The sequence below is a fragment of the Phalacrocorax carbo genome, chromosome 2 (assembly GCF_963921805.1).
Source record: "Phalacrocorax carbo chromosome 2, bPhaCar2.1, whole genome shotgun sequence".
Lineage (NCBI taxonomy): Eukaryota > Metazoa > Chordata > Aves > Suliformes > Phalacrocoracidae > Phalacrocorax > Phalacrocorax carbo.
Window position 1 is genome coordinate 167,560,816 of NC_087514.1, and position 23,701 is coordinate 167,584,516.

The 23,701-nt window shown below is 47.7% G+C and overlaps 1 protein-coding gene across 7 annotated transcripts in view; it reads right to left on the minus strand.

Annotated features, from left to right (window-relative positions):
* Positions 1-23,701, minus strand: part of MAP4 (microtubule associated protein 4) — a 167,439-nt gene that overhangs the window by 58,201 nt on the left and 85,537 nt on the right. For all 7 annotated transcript variants that reach the window (XM_064445212.1, XM_064445214.1, XM_064445213.1 and 4 more), the window contains 6 exons: positions 9,831-9,962; positions 5,760-5,870; positions 4,960-5,088; positions 4,235-4,309; positions 2,766-2,906; positions 158-985 (listed from right to left, as the gene is read on the minus strand). In XM_064445212.1, the coding sequence (XP_064301282.1) occupies positions 158-985; positions 2,766-2,906; positions 4,235-4,309; positions 4,960-5,088; positions 5,760-5,870; positions 9,831-9,962 (1,416 nt within the window). The remainder of the gene's footprint in view (positions 1-157; positions 986-2,765; positions 2,907-4,234; positions 4,310-4,959; positions 5,089-5,759; positions 5,871-9,830; positions 9,963-23,701) is intronic.

The following is a 23,701-nucleotide window of genomic DNA, read 5'->3' on the forward strand; positions in this document are numbered from 1 at the left end:
ACTTTTTGACAGTCTTACGGCAGTTGTGCATCTGCGTAGCCATCACCATGCACTACCCGGGGCGTTGCCGGTCGTGCTCTGCCGACTCACAGCAGCCTCCCCACACCACCCGCCACGCAGTTCGAAGCCCGGACGAAACTTTCAGGCACACACTCACCTGCAGCAGCCTTGTCAAAGGGCGACTTGTCTTGCCCAACAGAAGACTCGGATGTCATCAGCTCTTCAGATGCAGCAACCTCGACATCAGCGGCAGAGACAGGCTTAGCTTCTGCAGACGCAAACCCAGAATCCATGGCAGGAAGAGGCTTGGCTTCTGCTACAGGAGCAAACCCAGAATCCATAGCGTGATGATGGTTGACTTCTGCTGCAGGGGCAAATTCTGCATCTCCTGCTGGTGCAAACTCGGAATCCATAGCTTGATGAGATTTAGTATCTGCTGGAGCAAACGCCAAATCCACAGCGTGGTGGGATTCCACATCTGCTGCTGGGGCAAACGCCAAATCCACAGCGTGGTGAGATTCCACACCTGCTGCTGGGGCAAAAGCCAAATCCACAGCGTGGTGAGAGTCCACATCTTCTGCTGGGGCAAACGCCAAATCCATAGTGTGGTGAGAGTCCACATCTGCTGGGGCAAATGCCAAATCCATAGCGTGATGAGAGTCCACATCTGCTGCTGGGGCAAACCCTGCATCTTCCTCTGCTGGGGCAAACTCCAAATCCATAGCATAATGGGATGTAGCATCTGCTGCTGGGGTGAAGCCAGTGTCCGCCCCTGGGGCGGACGCCGCATTGACAGCACTGGGAGGCCTGGCGTCTGGCGCGGGGGCAAACCCAACACCCACAGCCTGAAGAGGGTCGGCTTCTGGTGTAGGTGCAAATGCAGCATCCAGGGCTTGAGGAGGCTTGGTGTCTCCTGCCAGAATGGACCCAGGTTCTTCTGCAGAAAAGGACATGACATCCGAGGCAGGAACACACACTGCATCTGCTACAGGAACACAGATCACAGAAATCAACAAAAATACACGGAGTGTAAGTACCCGACTGCGGTTTTAGGACTAGAGGAGACGGGGCTTTCGCTCCCTGTCTGTTTTCTTGTCTTTCAGCATCACTTGCTGCCCCCGCTTACACCAGTGCACTCAAGTTGTACCAGTCTCTGACACTCCTCAGCGCACCCAAGCGCTTTTCCTACTGCAGCCTCCTGTGCCTTGTTTTGTATCCTTGACTACAGCGTTAGACATCCGCCTGCTCCTCACAGACACCAGCCCAAAGAGGCGTTGTTTTCATTTAAAAACTACCTGATGCTACGCAGCTGGCGAGAGACCAGGGCTGCTGGGCCTGCGGCAAGCGACACATTCCAACAGAATAGACACAGGAATCACAACGGGCGTTTTTTCCTACAAAGCGGGACACAGAAACTTCTGGTGTCACCTTCACGAGCCCAGCTGGGTACTCCAACAGCGGGAGGAAGTCCTGAGACGTTCCAGAGCCACGCGCACTTCGTTTTAAAACCTGTTTGTGCTGTTACGGGTGGTACGGTGCCGCAAGCTCAGCAGAAGCATTGGCCCGCTTGACACAAAGGGCGCTGCCATCCAGAGAACCACCACCTGCCCTTTAGCCTTTCATGCCCAACTTGGCCTCACTCGTTTTTTTATGCAATATCTACTAAACACTGGGCTGCTATTTTCAAAGTAACATTTGTCAGTTCACAGTACAATCAAACCTCTGCATTTAAGTTAGCATTTTCATAAAATCCCCTTAAAGGAGTGTTTTCAGTCAGTTTTAGTTGAACATTTCGGCTATCTGGAGGCGACTTTTTACAATTTATCAAAAGCCAGAAGATTTCTCTTCTGCAGCTATTAATTTCAACAGCCCCAAGCACTACCCGTCCTCTGCACAGTGCAGCACGGTGACCCGAACATCTCCGCTATATTGCTGAGTAGATGTTAAAAAAAAAAATAAAATTTCTACTGATTGTTTGAGTCACATCTAAAAATATCCTCCCCAACAATGGAAAATATATTAAATCTTAAATTAGATGCTTAAACTGAAAAAAGAAAGAAATTAGAAGACTGGAAAATAGTATCTTTTCAAATAGCACTTCAGAATCCAGTTAGATAAAACTAATATTCCAGTGAACCAAAAAGAACCATTGTGCAATAGGTTTGGGTTTCATTCAGGTTTGCCCCCCCCCCCCCCCCCCCTTTTTAAAGTGATATCATAATCCTCTCCAAAATAAAATTTAAAGATTGTCATTTTACAGAAGAAAAAGACAGTAAAGCATTAGGTATTAAAAGTAGTACTGATGCTCCCTGGTGAATCATGGAAGTACTGGAATAAAGCATAAAGAAACTGGACAAAGACTGGTGCAAAATGTATTACGAGCCTGATGCGGTATATAAATACCTTAAAAACTCTCTTTTAAAGTCTTTAAAATGGAGACTTTTCAAGGTATTTACATATAGTGTCGGCCTCGTGGCACAACCACTTTCTTGACACACTTTAATGTTTTTCTGGAGCTAAAATTTTGAGAAAGTAAAGACTCATTAAATCAGTTACTGGACTGTGACACGGGAGTTGAGAAGTCGAGTAGACGCTATTTCTCACCAAGACAATCCAGGCACCCTAAACCTTTAGTCACAACGGAATTCGTTAACTCCTTGCTGTGCTTCCTTCAGAAGAGGCAATCCCATGTCTTCTTCCACCGTTACAGCTTGCTCACGAAGGGACTAAACCCAGCACCAATCTTTAGACCGGGGCAACGTTACCTGATGCCGCAGCTTTTGGTCCATCAGTAGCTTCAGCCTCTCCCGGGGATGCTGTTACCGCAGCAGGAAGGAAACCAGGAGCCACTGCTGCAGGGCCTTCTGACAAATTCGGCTTTCCTGCTTCCATCGCTGTGGGGGGCACTGGGCGTACAAAACGAAGTTGGATTAAGCACACAGGTCTTAGCAAGCAGCTTTCTCTTCCTGAGCTGCCAGGGTGTGAGTCACCCCCTCAAGGTGCTGCCTGGTCTGCGCTGCCTGCAGCGGCAGCCCCGGCGAGTAAGCTCCCCCACTGCCGCATCCCAGCCAGGCTGGACAAAGCCAGAGTTGGTTTTAATTGTCAACCTTCAGAAGATTAGTCTGTGCCATACTTAGGAAAACACTTGTTTCTCGAGCAACCGCTGTGACAAAGTCGAGTAACGCTCAGTTACAAAGCGTCCCAGTTCTACCCTGAGCCCTAGGTAGGGCCACCAGCTCCAGAAATACTTTCTGCCTAGGACCAGCGTTAAACTACTCTCCCCTTGGCCTGTTGACCAAAATCAGCAACGAAGACCCCATTATGGATCAAATATCATCATATACGTGCAACCGCAATGGCATTATTCACTCAGTGGAGCTTCAAAGGTTTAACTGCAACCACATCTAAAGACACTTGGACAGAGCAGACAGGTTTGCAATTAGTATTTAGTTTAAAATTCTGTTGATTATGCACAAGCCAAAGTTACGTTTGTTGGTGCCCTCAGCTGCGCTGACCCTTAGAAGCAGGAAGCGCAAGCGCTCCGACTTACCCCTCAAGTCAGCGGATTTGCCTCTCAGTGTGTACAAAGACTAGAATCCTTGACAGTAAAGTTCCAGTTTTAGAGTTGCTTCTCGAGGGTAAATGTTATTCATCCTACTTATTATTTTAGTGCTAAGTAATGCCTGAACACCGATCCCAACTGGAATCTACAGTACCTTCACTGTAACAGAGACTCTCAGAATGGAGACGCAGCCTGCAACCCACAGAGCTTGCTGCTGAACGTACTTTTTGGCACACACCTGCATCTGCTAGCTTCATTCCCCAAAACCCATGAAAAGGCAAGCTTTCAGCGGGTTAAAGCCCTGCTGCATGCTATGCCCCCAAAAGGCATGCCACTAGAATCTACTGGGCTTGGAACTTGGGCTGGGCTTGGAACTGCATAGGTTAAATTTGACACCTAAATTAGAAGTAAACAGTCGATGAAGTGCAGGGTTCTCCCTCCCCTTACAGCACCAAACCAGAAAACGTGTGTTGAGCACCATCTCTCTAAAACACACATTTCTATTCTAAATTGATTTGAGAACCAGAAACAGTATTTTCCTTGGTCAGGTCCCACTTCACTCCATCGCAGCCTGTGTCTCTTGAAAAGGCAGACAAGAAGAGAAGCTTTGCTTCTGCTGTTCAGAAACTCTCTAGGGACGGTTCCTGCAGATCAAGTCAAAACAATTTTTACCTGGTGGCTCAGCAAAGAAAGAGGCATCTGGTCCCTTCGCATCGTGCTGAGCTCCCATCCAATGTTCTTCAGGCACTACAGAAAACACACACATTTAGTCAGCCCTGCCGCTGACACTAGCACTGCTTTATTTTTTCAGGTGAAGGTATTTGACCCTGCTGTTCTGTGAGTTCATTCTCAGACGTGCAGAGGTGGCACTTCAGGGCATGGTTTAGGAGGCCTGGGGGTATTGCGTTGATGGTTGGACTTGATGATCTCAGAGGTCTTTTCCAACCTTAATGATTCTGTGATTCTATGATCCTCAGGTAACTTTTCAGTTCCCTTTTAGAATGGTACCAGAACATCATGATGTTCTGCGATTATTGTGAGTGAAAGCTTACAACAGAGAAGAGTTACAACCAGCACTGACTCCAGAACCTGACAGAGCGGGTTCTTTGCTCAATTATTCTGGGCAGGTGGCTCTAAGTGGCCCTTCTTGAGCAGGGGCTTGGACACGACGACCTCCAGACGTCCCTCCCAACCTTGACCATTCTGCGATCCCCGAACATCTTCAGAATATTCACGCTGAACAAAGAATTGCCACTGCCAATAGGGTATTTTCTAATCCTGACCCATTTTACTTATCAACTCCCCCACCAAGATTCTTTAGGACTAATACACAAGAATCTTCCGTCCAGCTGCATATCCTTCAAACCCCGCAAGCAACGCAAACATCTCTTTCTTACCTGCTTTGTCTTGTAGAAATTCTGCAGTTGAGTCAAGGCCAATGAAGGCTGATGGGTCTAGAGCCTCTGCAGGAGAATACAGGGGCCCCAAGAAAGGTTGTTCGGGTACCATCATAGATCCACCTGGTGCTAATCAAACAAAAAGACTCTTTGTTAATCCCTATGCTAACCCTAATGACCTCCCCCCCCAAATATAAAGTCTACACAACACTTGGAAAATAAACTATTCTGTTCTGCTCACAAGCAGTTTAGATAAAGTCTGTAAGCAGCTCTCTCAATTAGCTCACCTTTACGGACTGCATTGGAAATTATGTACGCACACATAATCTTTTAACGAGGTGTAAGACAGCAAACACAGGCGAATTATTTCCCTTTTGCTTCCTGCTACTGCTCCCGTGAATTCTTGTTCATAACTGCTTGAACTCCAGTACTCGGAACACTGAAGACCCCTTTGTGAAAAAAAGGTCACGTGTATTTGGTTTCTAGCCATGAAGGCAAGAGCCATTGGTAACTTCTGCTTCAAGCCAACTTGCCTGGATGTCCTATCTCCCTCTGCCTTTAAAAAACTTTAAAATACTTTAAAAAACCCCTTCCTGCAAGTAGCTATTGGAATGGTGTGCTGGTTTTGGCTGGGAAAGAGTACGCTTTAGGTGCACACAAAAAAAATAAATAAAAAAATATCATGTGAAGAGATTATATAGTCTGTGCACTTATCAGCTTAAGGGCTTTCAGTACGTGAAAGTCAACAGAGAAAACACCAAAACCTGACTGTCAGGGACAAATGCCAAGGAGGGTCTCACCATGGATGTCTCCAGAAGCATCAACGTGGTCCGTGAACAGCGGCACATTCTTCATGTCAGTAGGAAACGATAAATCAGGCAGATTCTCCCCTCTGTGCATGCTGAAGGGGTCTGGCAGGAGACAAGAACAAGGTCAGCATCACCACACAGGGGGAAGACATGATACAGAGTAAGATTATTTAAAAACGAGATGAAGATGCATCTGACACCACCACTGGACTTCTGAGGGAAAGCTGCTTTCAAGATGATTTACCAGGGGCAAACACCTCCATAATTCAAATTTACGCCCAACAGTAAAACGTGATTGCTCAGACTGCTTCTGAGGGACAAGTGACTGGAGTTTAGATTACGACTGCTGCATGGAGAACCTCTCTCCCCCTCTCCAGGAGGAAGCATCTGTTTCTGACCTGATGGGCACATACAGCATAACCTGAGTCAGGAACCACGGCTGAGCTCCGGATCTGTTAACTCAACAGCAGACCAAGGAGAGCCTGTGTAAGCTACATGCCCTCCTCCCCCAGAACAGCACACCAGTATGAACCGACTGGTGAGCCAGTATTTTAACCAAGTTACAAGCCAGAGAGGAAAAGAACACATTTCCCAGTGTCCCAGGCCGAAGAGCAGCCCTCGCCCTTAGCTCCAGGCCAGCCGCGCCGGTGAGGCTGTCAGGATCTTTAGTTCACGCTTGAAAGTTGTCTGGGGTCAGCTTTGGTTGTTCTAACGTGTTTGTTCTGCCTTTGGTCTGTGCTTTAAGCGGATACATCAATGCCATCTGCAAAAGATGGTATTTTAGCAACTGAGGATTCAGCAAAAGAAAACTCCTTTTCTGCAAGTTTTGTTTTTTGCGTGCACACATCCCCTCCCTCTCTGGCGATCAGCACGGGCTTCAGACCAGACGGGGCAGAACCCCCGTGCTGGGTTTTACACAACAGACGACTCCTCTGAAATGCCACGAGTGAGAGAGCGGACAGATGGACTCGCTGACAGAACAAAACGCAGCGACGACCCCTCCGCGAGGGAGTCGCTGTGCCCTACCACAGCCAAGGGCAAGGCACCGCAGGGGAAGGAAACGTGCCATTCCTCTCTCAGACAAATCGTTCTGTGGTTTGCAAACCCCTGGACGTGTTTTATGGTCAGTGACTCCTAAAGCTCTTGCCGGCCTGTGCCAGATGCACGCTGCATTTCCCTCCATCAGGCACAGCCCGGCGACGAGAGGTTTCGACTCAGGTGGCCTCGTGCAGGCGAGTGACATCTCAGGCCTATCTCACACGTTGCAGGACCCAGGAGCTGAAGAACTCTCTGTTCCCGAAGTGGCTGTCACACACCTGAGCTTCAGACACCGCACGGATTTCTTCCGGCTAAGCACAATGAAAAGGGATTCAGTTGAAGGCTGTTATTCACTGTTATGTCAGGCGTGCTGTCTGCGGGGGTGACAGCTGAACGTCAACCGCTCACTTGTCCGTGGTGCTCCACGATGTCAAGATCAGGTGAGCTGCATGAATTCTTTTGTAAATATTTCTTTTTTAAATATGTCAGAATATTTGAGATGCCGAGACAACGTCTTGCTTCAGAGTGAATTGTAGAAATTTTTAACTTCAAGCTGTTTAAAACAGTATTGCCAAGATTAAATAACTGCCTTTTTTTCCATTTAAAAAAGAACCCAAACAAAAAAAAACTCAAAGCCACAAAAAAGCATCGCGACTGAAGCCAATTTAAGAACTAGAAGAGATGCTCTCCCCTCTTTGTCCAGCGGTTAGATGACGTGGCAAAAATTGGTGACCTTAAACCCTGCCTCTGCCCCAGAGGGAGAAAGGGGAGAAGGGGAAGGGGTTATGGCTGAGCTTTTGTTTCCCATCTCCAAAGCCCCCGCAGTCTCAAAGCCAGCCTGTGCCCTGGCCGAGTGTCAGCCTTTTTGCGACTGGTGAGCGATGCCGCGCTGCCGACGACACGGCGACGCTGCCGGCAAAACGCAGCGCAGCTGAAACCTGGAAGGCGGGTGGGTAAGGATGGGCTGGCTGGCTGGGAACGGCCAGTGCGGGCAGCTGCCGCTTCTTGCCTTAGACATGAGCCCTGAAGATAATTCTCTACTTGCTCAAAATTTGAAGCTGTTTAGAACATTACGAAGCCAGACAAATGTTAAGAATCCGAGAGTATTGTTTCTAGGCAGCTGGAGGTAAGATCGGCAAAACATTTATGGAAGTTCCTCTTCAGCTCGCTTCCATAGATACTGATATCCTCCGCTGTTCGGAGACAATAGTTCTGATTTGCCAATGACTGTGGACCAACAAAACCCTATTACTGTAGATCATTTCAACAGGAACTCTTCGTGTTTAGGTATTTACCTGTAGTTACAGCAATAAATCATGACACATTTGCGATTCAGGGCCTTGCAGCACTTTCAAAGCTGGCAAGCAATTAGATCGTGGTTGAGTTTCATTCATTCTACACGATGATAACATTTTTAAAGCAAGGCTTTTTATTACAGGTAGGTCGTAAAATACGTGTGTATGGTTTTGCCCGTAACTGTTACTTCCACGGGGTTGGGTCCCACCGCCAGATCCCAAGGCAGCGTTTGCAATATATAACAGCAAAGTCCAGAGCGGACTCAAACGCACTCGTTCAGCTGCTCCCAGAAGGGGCAGAGCTGGTATTTCCCATGTTTCTTCTCACCAAGGAACGAGGAATTACAGCAGCGCTGGTCGGGAGACCTCTCTACTTGGGAAGGAAATCATCCTACATCTTTCCAAAGAGCGTGCATAGAAATATCTAATGAACCCGTAGACTTTTATAAGTCTGCTGTGCGCATTTTTCTCCTTCTGCGGACAGCTCCTTAAAGCTTGTCTGCCCTCTCTGATCCCTCTTCTGTTACGGGAATCGACTAACCTCTGAGCAGAATCCCTTGTTTAGGCAGTGCCCAGAAGAGCAGCAGGGAGGAACACCTTCGTGCTGAAGTATACGTGGTACCTTATGCACGTACAGGTGCGCAAGATCCTCTAAGGACAGGAAGCCTAAGGAAATGTGGTGTCGTGCAATAGATAACCCACAGATTCACATTATTCAGGCCAGAAGAATACTGGGTGATGGGCTAGGTATGTAAATTGCTCCTAATCAACAAGTTTGTCATCCGGCTATTGAGCATAACTACATCAACGTCCCATTCTTTCATCCAACAAAGCAACGGGAGGGACAAACCCAACAACTGTGTTTTAGAAACTCGTGGCTTTTGTTCCAGTTGTTCCACAAATCATTTCTTACCCTTCTAACAATACATAATTTCTTCACAGAATCTCTTAGTATGTATGAGATTCAGATAGCAAGAAAATTATTTAGTAAGCAGGTGTACAGTGCTCAAAACTACATAAAAATAAAAGTTTCCCCCTCTTTCAGCCAGTATCTTTCCCAGGTTTATTGCCTACTGTAATCTGGGCAGCACCTGCATTTCTCCTACCCTGCAAGGCCCAGCAAGTAGCTTCCCGTAAGCTTTCTCAAAAATGAGAGAAGATTCGGTGAATGTTGTTGGGTGAAAGGGTATCTTTTCGCAGTGGCAAGTCATACAAGGTTCATCTAATTTTCAGGAGTCAGCAGCTACGCAGGCTGCCTCTGGAACAGAGCGACCTGCATTGCAGACACAGCTACGTGACAGCTGGAACTGGCATTTCTGAGAGCCAGGGAAGACTCGCTTTCAGCTGTCAACAATTTTGGCGAGGTTTGCACTGAAAGCCACAGTACTCGAGAGCGCTTAAACCGTGGGAGCCAACCCAAAACTGCTAGAGCCACGTGAGCCAAGGCAGGGGGAAATCTGCTCGCCCACACTGTGTGCTCTAACGGCGGACTAGCAGCTCCGTTTTTAACCAGCTAGACTATGCTCTAGGGCAAGCAGGGGCTTGGTGTGCTAAGTTACCGCTGGTGTCAAGACCTTACGCGCTTTAGGAAAACAGAGCAACACATCCTAAAGAACGTAGGCGAGAGCACAAGGCAAGAGAACAAACCCGCCCTTAGGGACAGAGGCTAAAATGTTACACAACTGATAAAATAACTGATGCTACAGTTTTAAGAGTAATAGAGTCATACCAGCCATCTCCATGGGCTGGAACACAGGCTGTGACTCAAAGCACAGGTCTCTGTCATCCATCGTCCAAGAGTCATTGCGATCGAGAAATTCTTTGTAAGACAGCTTTTCATCCATGATTGCTCCTGGGAATACTGAAATTAGAGAAGAAAATGACACAGTCAGAAGTGAAGTGTTAAGCTAAAATAGTTAAAATAGATTATTGCATGATGCAACATTCAGAGGCAAACCAGAGACCATGAGTATTCATTTTTTACTGCTTTGATCCAACTCTTCAAATGTAAGAAACAGAATAATGGGACTTTCTGCATCTTGATACACACGTCAGATCAAGAGCGGACTCCCACGTCAGAGTGCTGTCGTGCTTTCAAACGCTGGACAAGTCCCGCTAGCTCCTCACTCTCATCTTTAGGGAGATTTTTCATTAATGTATGAGCTGGAACAACACTGAGACCCTGAACTTGTGAGGCTGAGCAAAGCTTTCAAGCCTGTCCGCACAGAAACGCTGAACACAGCCTGATCATCAGGTCACAGCGGGAGGGGGGGGAACCAAGGCCCTTCCTCTCCTGCCCAGGCATCGACTCCTACGCGCCGAATCTGCCCGTATTTACAACAACGTTCGCACCACCACAGACACACGGTACCAGCTATAGAGGGGTTTGCTCTCTGTTTTACTAGGAAGGCAAACGCCGAGTCATTGCAGTGAATAACTCTTCCCTGAATACCTCAAAGGCCTTTATTTGTATATCTTTATATTTCACACTCCAGCATAATCTTCCCCCAGTTTACAATAAAGACAGTTCTCTGAACACATCAACACATCAAAGCCTGATGGTTTATATGTGACCAAGGAAAACGTTAATCTGTCTTTGCTGGCCCACGTTAAAGACAACCGCACTGAGACTAACAGCCTTCAGCAACCTGAGATGTCACAGTCAAGTATTTTGTTACTGAAGCCTTGGTAGGCACCGTTCACAGCCTATGAAAGCTCCACAGAAAGACACATGGCAACAAAGGAGTTAGACTGCATAAAGCTATTTTAATAAGGTTTGTCACAAGGAATATTAAAAATATGCAGATCAGCCTTTTCCTGAAGTCCTTACAAGCACTTGGAAGGTGTTTAGAAAACCAAAGGAAGAAAGCTCAGCTGTGAGCTGCAACACCCTCCAAGAGCAGCACTAAGACACGCCGCGGGCTCTCCTCTTCCTCACCTTCTGTCCCTGGTTTTTGGTTTCGTTTGAATCACATCTCCCCTTTGCTCCAGCCTCTCCACTTCTCCCAGCGTGGCACCTTGGGACGAAGTAGTGGACAAGCAAGAGCCTGTAGCACCCCCGCCGCGACACGCGGGTGGATGAAACCCTGACAACAGCCCCAGCAGCACCCCCACCTGCATGAACAAGCGGGTTTCACTCTCTCCCGGGAGGCTGGGACTTAGAGGCCCCGAGAGAGCTGAAGGCCTCTTGGGGAGGGAGCCCCAGCCCTTCGTACTGGGGGGGAAGCTTCGGATATGAAGGGAACCACCACATGCATCTCCACTGACCACTATTTTTAACACTTCAACTTCAAATCACTTCAACAGAGAAAGAAAAGCAGCAGCTAGCAGTAACGGCCAGGATGGGCAGAAGCACTAAGGCATAAATTAAGTTCTCCTTCTAAATAACAGGTGTATCACTACGTACAGCATATGAAAGCTGCCTACAAATGAGCTAACACCCGTGACGCTTGATTTACACTTAGAATTAACACAAAAAAGTCCTGAACTTCAGCCGTGACAATACCGGCTACTCCACTGTAGCTCCCTCGGAGTCTCAGCTGTTACTGTAAAAAGCCTACTTGCTTCGGCTTTTAAAGACATTTCCAGACCCTGTAGTTGTACAAAAGAAACAAAAATACACACCCTAAAGTTTTCAAATATGACAAATGCAGTGGAAAGGCTCAAAACAAATATTCACGCTAATGACTTTCCGGACGAATTTTCATTTTAGGGGGAGCTGATTTTGTCAACTCTTCTACCGACAGCTTTAGGCTTTCAGACTGATTTCCAGTTTATTCCAGAAAGAAACAAAAAACTCACACAAACGCCTTCTCTCAGCCCCTAATGCAAAATTCTACACTTTCTTGCCGATACCTCTCTTTATCCTTTTAATGTTTTTACCTTCACTTAGGCTAACAATATTACTTGCAAGACTGGAGCTCAGGAAAGGAAATTGATAGCGTGCCTCCAAAGATATCCCTGAAGATAACCCTTAACTCAGTGCAAAACTGCAGTTAATAAAAGCAATCCCATTGTTAACACACAGAAGGAACAGAATGGATAAAACAACTAAAATCACAGCGCTGGTACATAAAAGCAACAACCGCTGCCTCTTCTAGGAGCCTGAGGCACCAGCCAGTCCCAAACAGAGAATTCGTAGCAAGGTGGAACAAAGATTCATAGAGAGGCTGTAATAATTCTAGTTTTAAAAATGATTGAGAAAGAGTAAGATGAAAGAGGGCTTTTGTGGGGGTTGTTTGTTTGTTTTACATCACAAAATAATGAAGTGATACCGGTACAAATCCATCGGTGGCCACAGCCATTTGATGAGAGGTTTTGGTTTTACAAGAACAGGAGGTGACTCAATGAAGTTAGAAACACATCAGGATCTCAGATTAGTACACAAATATAACTTCTCGTAACTACACTCTGGAGCTCAATGCCGTACAGCATCCCTGGGGTCTTAAACTTTGCGAGGTCGGGGCTATGACGGTCCGCACATTCCCGTTGAGTCATTAACAGCGATACACTTCAGCGGCGACTTCAGAGATAATCCCCAGGAAAGGCAGAAGGATGAATGAGCTTTGATCCCTTTGAGGTGTGTTACAGGAACGCCGGCGTGGCAGACGGGACGGGGCACTAGGCGAGCGTTTCTCTACCCAGACTGAGAGGGAGGCGGTGACGGTGCCACCAGGTTTCAGTTCACAGCAGCTCAGTTCCCTCGGCGGGAGGCAGCACCTGGGCTCTCCCTGCCCGCGGAACCGGCGCCTTCCCCCAGCGCCAACGGGCAGCCCCGCTGCTGCCGGCTCGTCCTCCCGCGCCGTCGCCAGCCCTGGGCAAACAGAGGTGCTTCCAGCTCCCAAACTGACCCGAACGGGGATGTCCCAGGTCTGCTCCGCTTCCAAGGGGCTGAGGAATGTTGTAGCGGGCGTGCCGTACTGTGGCTGCAGCGAGCAAAAAGGAGCTGGATCTTCCAAGGGATAAGACAGACTATTCGCAAGACGGCTCATGCGCCAGCGCTTGAGCTCGGGTGTCCCACAACAACAAGCAAAAATGCTTTTATTGCCCACTGAAATTCAAAACACAGAGAACGCTGCCTGCCGCTCGCAGGTTAGGTACTGACACACCGCAACACGAGGGACACTAACCTCGGGAAGCGATGTTATGCTCTAACAGAGTGCACAGCTGTAGAAGAGCTCCTACTCAGATTCTGATCCAACTAAATAGAAATACAATGCACTCATCTTCTACCCTTACAGGTGCTCCGATGGCCAGAGAATGGGAATTCGAAGAATAACTCTAGTAAAGACAAAATCTTCTACTATTTCACTTCTGTGTGAACACCACCGAAAGAAAGCACTGAGGAACTGCTTTTGAATAAATTCGGTTTCTGACCATCAGTGCGGTTATTCCTACCTCCCGTGCCACGGCCCTGCAGCTGCTACGAGCATCCCAAAGCAGCGCTGATCTGGCAAGCAGATGCCGCTTTTCTGCCAGTGGCTTTTAGCCGTTATTCTGCTAAATGACTACATTTGACACGGCTGACTTCAGCAGAGAGGACACAGAAGCTTCCCAGGCCCAGCTTTCCGGCAGCTCCGCTCCCTCTGTGCGAAGGGCAAGGTGTAGCTCCGTGCGAGCCGGGAAGGTGCCAGGGGCCGGCGACCACCCCCTCGTGCTCAGCAGCGCTGGCTGATCACGGGGTCCGGGGGCGGCTTCGAGGCTGACGATTTAAGCAAGAAATATTTTATTAAGAGAGACAATGATTGTTTAAAATTGCAAAGTGCTTTGAAGGTAAAGTGACACCACGTGTGTCAAGAGACATCATTATTTACGGTTATTTGTGGTGCAGAATAACAAGTGATTTAATTATATTTTACTGTAAATTCTTCTAGACAGAAACCTGTCATTCCTCTATAAAACTCCATTTAAAGCAAAAAAAATCTGACGACTGCAAATGTCCTTGTCAGTGGGAGGAAGAGGCCTGGGAGCAGTTAAGAAAATTTGACATGAACTTTCTCAAAGATGTTTTAACTGATTTTTGACTTGGCCCCAAGCTAAGTCCCACCAGCTGTAGAGCGCACACCGGTCAGATTCCAAGTATTTTAACTAAAGCTGTTAGCACTAGACCACAAATACATATTAGCATATTGCTATTTTTTATTGATCTCTCAGGGGAAGAACATAAAATTAGGGTCACAAGAGCTAAACCAGAAGTAAAACCTCCAATTTTTTTTATTATTTTTTTTTTTTAAGTAGAGAGGTTGCATTCATGCCTTTCAATGAAAGGGATGGAGAACCTCCCCCAGCCACACACCTTGCCAGAGAAGGAACGAGCTGGACGTTGAAGCAGCAGATAAAAAGAAGCGTAAAGGGAACCGTTTACACGCGACATCAGAGGAAATCAAATTCCTGTAACAGTTAAGCCAAACTATGTTGGTATTTGCAAACCCTTCGTTCTAGCAACAAAAGCCCCAAAAGCCAGACGAAAGATGATTCAAAAGCAGTCATGGATCACCTCTGCAAATCATTAGAAATATAAACCAAAGACTTCCCTATGTTCCATACAACATTTTCATAACGGGTGCTAATTAAAAACCCAAAGCAGACCACCGCAGGTGTCTGTCCAGCAGAAGAACAGGCGTAAGGAGGGCTCCGGGTAGCTCGAGGCAGCCGGGTCGGGAGCAGGCAGCCGGCTCCGAGGCCAGAGCGGCCGCTCACCCCCGCCAGCGGCGTGCCTCTGCCCAAGCCCATCTTCGCTACGCGAGGGCCAGCACAATGCAAGCGGAGCAAAGACTGCTGTACCGAGATAAGCATTAGCAAGAACCCCCCTTGCTATTCCCAGTCCAAGCGGTTTTCAACGCGGCTTGCCATACAGCTGTAAAGGGGACACTTCCAGCTGACTTGTCATCCCCACCCTGGCCCAATATTCGGTTCCTCCTTACTCAGGCAAGCTCCGTGGAAATGAGAAGCGTGACCTCAGAAACAGGGTCCCAAGGACTGTAGAAAAGAGGATTTTTCAGTTCTAAAGCCAGTCCTGCAGACCCTCCTAAAGCACACAGTCTGCATGCGATCTGTAAATATGACATAAAAGCAAAAACTACTAGCCAGACTCGTACGACTGTCAATCCTGAAAGTGCCTGTTAATATACATCAGCAGATCCCACAAACCCGTAAAGTAGCAAGTATTAAAGCTTGCTGATAGTCGAAAATCCAGTTACAACTGTTGATAATATAAACCAATGTAGGATTACAGCTTACGAAGTCTTGATTAAATAAAAAAATACCATTAACACCACACTTACAAAGCAAACTTGCTTCTGACAGTAAAAACGTGGATCCCATGCAAGCAGGACCCTCCCTGAACTGATCCCACGGCAGGTCCCGGGAAAGAGCGCAAGACATTCAGTAGTGCTGCTTGACAGGTTTGTTGATTTGTTTGTTTTATCATCTGCTCTGCGAAGATCCGCGTGGTCACATAAGCCAATTCAGAAGCTAATCCATACCAAGCAGCACTTCTGGCAACCTACGGCACGGGCGCTCCCAACACGGGCAGCCTGCTGTGCTCAGACCTCCAGAAGACAAAAAACCTGTACCCACCAACACGCGGGACATCGCACAGTGAGCTTCCAAGCAAGGAGCACTCTTAGCAGAGGATTACCACGATAAAGCCTTTTCACTGCTGGAGACTCTAATCTTGATAGGTCACCGACCAGATCTCCAGCTAGAGGTTAAGTGTCTTCAAAATTAGCGAGCCTGCAGCCGTGAGATGTCCCTGCCAGCACCAAGCCAAGCAAACAGAAACAGAGAGGCTTAAGAGCTTCATTCCTATAGCTGATCTTAAAGTTAATTTGCCCAGACCACTGCACTGGTTCACTATCTTAAATGGATGCCAGGTTTGCCTTGCTGAAATCACGGCCTAAGACCAGTTTCACCAGTCAGCAGAACACGCCATGCCCAGCAATAAATTCTCAGCAACCTCAAAGAAATGGAAGTCCACACCACCTCTGCACGGTACGGTATACGGCTGCCTTTAAAAGGAACTTTAAGAAGCACTGTTAGAAGGCAGGGGTTGGGTAACAGACAATTTTTTTTACGTTCCACAGGAGATTTGGGGCTGTTTTGGTAGCACTCGGCTCCTGGGTGAGGCTCTGCTCCGCACGGCTGCGCTCAGCAGGCTGCTATGGGTTCGTGAGACACTCGCCTGCGTGTCCTCTGGTTTCTTCATGCACGCACACAGAGGTACGACCTTCAATATGCTAAGCAATGAGGCTCTACAGGATGGGATGACGTGGGGAACAACAGGTAAGACCCCTACAGGCAGCCGAGACGTTCCGGGGTCTCCCCCTTCCCTCACTCGGGACGGTGATGCGTTCCTCAGGGTAAGGGGTACTGAGGTAAGCCTTAAGGGTTACACAGTACCTCTTCAAAGATGCTCAGCGCTCCCTCTGTACGGGCTGGCTTCAGAGTAAATGGGAAGTACCTCTGAATATCTTCTCACTATTTTATTATCAGTTTCATTATGTTGTAAATCCGAATATTGGCTAGTTCAGTTCAGAGTGAAGGGTCTTAAAAGTCACTGTAAATGAGTATTACAAAGAAGCCTCACTGAAACCCAAAATCTAAGGGATAAACCTAGACAACGACACAGCAAAGGATGTAGACCAGCCTACCAAAGGAAGTTCATACATTTATAGCCAAGAGGAGAAGAGCTCAAGATTAAAAAAAGTTTTGGGATTTAATAACTCCAAAAGCACAAAGCTGGCAGCCTCGACGGGGGCGAATTTATCCAGACCAGAGCCATCAAACTGGCTGCCTTCCACCCAGGGACTTCCCGCCCGTCAGACTGAAATACAGGCAACTCCATTCAAACTTCTTTTTTTTTTTTTTTAAATAAAAAACCGAGGGAAACTGAACACTGGACACGTTGCCCAGACGGGCTGTGGAGTCTCCATCCTTGGAGAGAACTCAAAACCCAGCTGGGCAGAGCCCCAGCAGCCGCCTCTGCTTTCCCAGCTTTGAGCAGGGGGTGCACTCGAGGCGTCAGAGGTCCCGTCCGCCTCCTCAGCCTTCGCAGGCACTTCAGGTGCTGCTTTGGGAGGAAAAGACTTCTGTCCTTGCAGAAGATAAAGGCTTAACTACCAGGAGCTAGTGCTGAAACCAAATCTGGCTGAGATTACTCTGAATACTTTAATTTGCTGCAGTGAGGAGCAAATTAAAATCCACCATTGAGTTGGCTGGGGAAAAGAAAGATCAGGAATATATTACAGGTCCTCAAGGAACCGCAGGGCATTTCAGATGGTGCTGACAATTCAAGAAACATTTTATTGCTTTCCTTCTGAAATTCCACGCTGTTATATAATCCGGGATGCTAAAAACGCTCAGTGCGTGCGACTGTCAGAACCAGTATCCCCCAGCTGAGAAGACGCAAAGTCAGTAACTTTAAAGTTCAACACAAGGTTCACATTTTGCCTTTTTTTCTTTAAAAAAAAAAAAAAAAGAAGAATCTGCAAAGGGGGAAAAAATGCAATTGTTACAGTCTATTATATAGCTTTTCCCCCTCACTTATTCTTCCTAAAGAGACATTTCAGTGATTGCTTCATGGTAAACTGACAGCAAGAACCAGAGACGCATGGAAAGCACACTTCCCACCCTCGGCTCTAATTGCTCTACAGGCAGTGTTTGTTCTCAGGCTCCCGCTTCCCGCTGGGGATGTCAGATGCTCAGGAAGTGAGTAATCTGTTATCGCATCTCAGATGTTATTGGAGACGTCTCACAGATCGCTGACAACGCTCCGGACTGCAATGCGGGACAGCTTCCGCCAGATACTCTTTAGGTTCCCCCGTCTAGAACCGCACCTGATAAACTCTACGTTTTTCAATAACGAAGGCACTTGAAGTCCTGTTCTTAAACAAGAGGCTCTCCAAAGACTTATTGCCACGGCGTTGTCATAGGCACACGTAAACAAAGCAGCTCCACTTAGGGGACTTCTTTTAGCCATGAAGTGTTACTCTGAGCAGGTATCTGCCTGGTGCGTTCAGAGGACGACACCTGCGTTTTCTGCAGAAGATGAGGATTACAGGAATATTGCCTCTGTTACCAGGCATTCTGAAACCAGACATCTGAAGCATGGTTGAATATTTTTGCTTTTTGCTATTTTGGGGCTTTTTCCCCTAACTGATATTTTAGAGAGCCAAGTGACACACCTAAGACAGTTCTACTGTTTCACTTGGGGTTCCTTCCCAAAGCTGAGGGCCTTCTGCATGTCCCTGGTGGTGAATACTTCAGTCCAAAGCCATGCGAAAAACCCACAAACCCATTCAACGGGCCCAACGCAATGTGCAAGCGACAAACATCTCTACGTATAGAAACCCCAAAGCAGTAACGCCAAGGCTGAGTCAGCTAAATCACTCCCCCATTCCCTGGCCTCGGATACAAGGAGAGGAACGTACAAGAAGGTATCTGAACACCTTGACCAGGCAGTCTTGCCTAAAACATCTATAGTAGAAATGAGGAATACTCCGAGGCACAAGACACTCAGTGTGGTTACCGCCAGCTCCTTTGGGCACACAAGGCCCGACCAAACCCCAGTTTGCTGGCACCGGAGGAGAGCCCAAGAGACGTGAGGAACAGGCAATTGAGTCCATCCCCCGTGCCACCAGCCTGGCCAGGGCTCCTGGGCACGGGGATCTCACGCTCCTGAGAACACAGGGCTGTGAGTGACAGCGATGAGAAAACAACCATGAGTGAAAAAAGTTTTCTTTAATATAAGTATCGCCTGCCCTTCCATAAAGCCTCACACCAAGTTCTGCTGCTGTAACGTCCTACTAACGGCTCCCGACTTCCAGGGAACCTGGAAGCTGCCGGGGCGGCACGGTGCTGCAACGCCGCACGAGGAAGGACGCCCCAAAGTTTTTGCAGCGGAGCAGAGACGGCAGCCCCCCCGCGCTCGGTACCACCCCGGGCAGGGGGAGCATGTCCCTCACGCTGTCACCACGAGGCAGTGACACTGCAGTTTACAGCAGGGAGCCGTGACCCAGAGCGCTGTCATCCCTTGTTCCAAGCACGGGGAAAAGCTATCTGCCCTGAAAGGCCTGTTACCAAATTTAAACAGCTTTGTACTGATTCGGGGAATGCTCCAGCTCAAACACGCGATTATAACTTCTTCCAGCGGGGCAGAGGTAGAGGCTGGAGCAGCAGCTCAGACACAGCAGTGGCACATTTTGAGAAGACTGACCGTGCTCCAGATTAATCAGGGGTCAAAAAAACTGCACAGCGCTTCAGAGCAGAAGCCTTCAAGGAGATCAGAAGCAGCAGCAAGGAACCAGCATAAGGATTCATTCAGCAAAGGTCAGTGCTGAGCTTAATGCTCAAGCTTTTCAGATACAGATATACAGAGGGGTGAATGGCCACTCTGGAGGGGTGCAAGGGCTTTGGTTTTCAAGTAAGACAGGTTTGGGAGTCCTTTTGCTCCAGGGCAACTGAAGTAGACTCCTGAACAGGGGCACGGGCGTCCCCTAAACCTCTGAGGATGCGGGTGGGGAAAGATGAGCAAACATTACCAAAGAGATGCACCAGGCCCCAGACATGCAACCCAGAAGCCTGCAAAATGAGCAGGATCTACAGATGCTGTGCATAAACAGCTGGTAACGTGCAAGCCCCGACCACGGGACATCTGCTGCGAGGTCCCTCTCAGGTATATGGTGACTCCACGGAGCTGAGGACCAGAAGACTGCTCAGCAGCACGAGGCCCAGGGAGAACCACGGTCGCACTGACACGACAAGCTGGTCCCTGGGACACGTTACAGGGAACCCCAGGCTGCAGCCTGGACTGAGGCTAACAGCTAAAGGAGGTTCGGGACACCACAAACGCAGAAGAGCGGGTAAGACACAAGCTTCTGCCGTTCTGCAAGTAGGACTGGGGCTTTCGAAGCACAGTGCCCCCCGCCCCCAGGAAAGCCAAGATCCAGAGAGCGGGTTTAAATAAAAATAGCTGATGTATAAAAAAAGCCCAGTAAAAATCTTACAGAAAGTATCCCCTACATACCATCTGATGATGATTTGGCAACTTGTGTTGAAGAACTCCGACCTTCTCTAAGCTTTGTCCTTCTGCACTGAGACCAGATCACATTTACCCCAACTACCATGAAAAATAAGCCTGCAGATTTCTCTTCAGCTAGACACAAAGTGCTGCTTTATCTGCAAGATCATAAGGCAGCACAAGACGACTTCTTATCGCATGCGTAGCCCAGACTAACCAATTACTGTTTTCTTCAGGGAAAATGTTTTATATTTGAGGTGCCTTTTCATGGGTCAGTTAAACAGCACACACTCCCCACGTCCCCTGACTGTCTTCCATTTGCCTGCTCGACAGCCACCGGGCAGAGCTACCCAGCCAAGTCGCCATCGAAAGCAACTGGAGCGGATTAAACCGCCTCTACCTCCCCGCACACAACACCGCTGCGAGGACGGGGCCGCTGCTCTTCTGTGCTGAGCCGCGTTTCAGTTGTGATGTGGGATGATTCCCAAGTTTTCTGCTGACAACCTCCAAGTGCTTTTCGGCTGAATTCCTTCTTCAGATGTAATCAGGGCCAGAGAAGAAAACAAGAATAAATAAAAGCCCTTACGGTCCCTATGGAATGAGCATGATCTCCAAGTGTATTCTTTTCAAAGTCAGTACTTACAAGCTCATACAAGAACAAGGTCCATACACCACCGTACGTGAAGTGTCCAGCCAGCGACTTGGAAGTGATCCACTAACAAGTACTTTCCAAGAACTGCTCCTCCAGCTGAGGAGGGCACAAAACTGGCTGCCTCTTCCCAAAACCTTTAACAAAGAAATTAGGAAACTGGGGTCGTATTAAAGAAACATCCTTTCTCCCTGATCCCAATCTTACCTACGCTTCATCTGCAACCTTATCAAACAAAAGCAGCTGGAAAGGCTTTCCGGAGCACAGCGCGTCCTGTTCACTACCCTGCTACTCTCTAGCTGGTTATAAGCTGGTTGTTTCACCACTTGTTCTAATATTTTTTCATTAATTTAAATTAGGTTGCAAATTACTAATGCTTCGCATCTCTAACCCAGGTATGGTGCTTGCCCCCTTCCATTACCTGGGACCCTCTGCCCCCGTCCGCAGGAGTTCAGGACAGCTGCCGATGGTCCGGAGGCTGATCGCACTCGTACTCCATCGGGTGCAAAGACTTGCTCTTGAGGCCTATGCTACGACCCCACTGAACAGTATTACTTGTCAAACAATAAAAAACAGAACTAAAGGAGAGAAGGGTCTGGATATTGCAGCCTTTTTGGCATCATTTCCTCCTCCATCTCTGTTTAATAGTTTTCTTTCAACCTTCCCTCACGTCTAACAAATTAGCCCCCTCTTTTTGACTCATGTCCTTCAGTAGTTGTAAATCATTACCTACCTTAATCTGTGTAGTTTTAAAAATTTCTCAATCCGTAAGTCCTAGCTTCCATTTTTATTAGTTTCCTCCTGTTTTCCAGACCCTTTAAAGAACTCCTGACACAGCCATGTCAGTAACAGTCCATGAATCTCTTGCCTATACATGCGAATCATTTGCCTTCATTAGTTTTTCAGCACTTCATCTTCCCAAGAGATTTAACTCACGAGATCCCTGACTGCCAAGATGAATTTAAATTCACTACCCTTTTCTCCCCGCTGCTCATACCTTTACTTGCCTAAAAATAGCCAGTTCTATCATTTACTTGCTTTCTGCCTTATCTATCCTTATCTCCATTCAGCTCTCATAAGTAAAAACATGCAATAGGGACAGCACCGGCTCACTTATGGACCCTTCTCCTAGTTAAAAAAATATCCAAACAATTTATTCCAGATATTTCTAGATCGTAAGCCAACACTTATCCCCAAAACCAGACGCCCAGAGCTGTTAGCGAGGAAGCCACTCAGAGGACTAAGAATGTATTATAAATATGCATGGAGCCCAGGAACTCTGAACGATTTTAATATAATACTGCTTCACGTTCAGCCACACAGTATCAGTAATTCCACCCCCAGAACCGTTAGCGTTCGATTACTGCTTAGATTCAAAACACTTCATTTCTTTTGACCTACATATTTTGGCGCTCTCAGTCTTCCCCCCCCCTCCCCGCTTCACACGAGTTGCAGAGGAGCCATTCAGAAGTGACAATATATATTGTCACTCTTGAAACATATACATAGATATCTACGCATACCCGCGTATATCTATCTTTTATAGTGCTTCCCGAATCCCATCTGTGGGTGCGTGTACACAGAAGTCCCCATATGCTTGTTCCGCAGAATGAGAGGGTGATAATGGAAATAAGTGCTTAAAATAGAAAATTTCCCTTCAGCATTACAGTCATGTTTGTTTAATGCTGAGATTATAGCCCGATTCTCAGCCCATGTTCACACACATCGCGGTGACCTACTTTCCGCTTTTAAAATCCCATGGCAAAAGCAGCGAGCTCACATGAGGAATCAGAAACAGTCAAGAGAAATCTATCTGCCACATTCGTAATATAGTTTTATGGCCAGTAATTCCAGCTAGCGTCAAACTAATGAGACGAGGGACATCAAAGCATGAAGCCATTTACATAATACTGGAAGGATCTACAATTCTATTACTATTTATTCAGGAAGCTTCTGCTTAGAGAATGAGAAAAATGACATGCTGTCTCTGCTCTTTTGAAATCGTTGTAATTTACAGCCTTGTAAAGAGCCAGCCAGATTTCTAGGAATTTTTGAATTCCTCACTAAGGAGGTTTTAGTGCTTTGCGGTGCTAAATAAATCTTGTCAATGCTATTTTCCCTCTGTAAAACAAACCGATAAAGTACCTTTATTCCCGTGGACAAGCCACTCGAGACGGAGCCCAGCCACCCGAGGGAAGCAGTTCACCTAGAAGGAAAGGCCAGCGGAGCTGGCATTTGCACAGGAGCTCCCACCTTCACACCACGGAGCCAAATTGCAAAGAAAAAAAGAAATTATTACTCAGATCCGCAGCCTGATCTTGAATTGTCTCACCTAGATGTGTTTGACAGAGCCGAGTCTCGGGCACAGAGCTGAAGCAGAACCGCTATCGCTCCTGCCTGTTTGACGGTAAGTAGACCGGACACTTCCAGGGTTGTCAGAAGGGTTCCGTGGCCCACAGAGCTCCGGCCACAGCGAGAGCCGCCGCCAGCGCGCTGCAGGGCGTTTCTGCCGTCGGGGCGGACGAGGCTTCTGTTTCGTTTTAGGAAAAACGCAGGAGCGCGCAGAAAGTCTGACCTTGAAGCGCGGCTGGGCGACTGCATCGTGCCACGTCCACAGAGGCCGAGCCGCGCTCTGCGGAGGGCTGCGAAGGCGCAACGCGCGCCTGCCGCGCCCGGCCGGCCAGCCCGCTGCCAGCGCCAAACGCGACGCCTGCCGGAAGGCAGTAAAGAGAGCGGTGCGTGCGGCCACGAGAAGGTTACTCCCAAGTATTCCTGCGTATTCTTTGGCTTTTCCAGGAGTTGTAACAGACCTTTTAGTCACAAATCAGCTACAGATCTCTCAGTACGTCCAGATTAAGTTTCATCAAATAGTCCATCCTTCAGAATTAAAACTCATGAGACTCAAGATCCTTCTCACAGCATTTTCTATAGT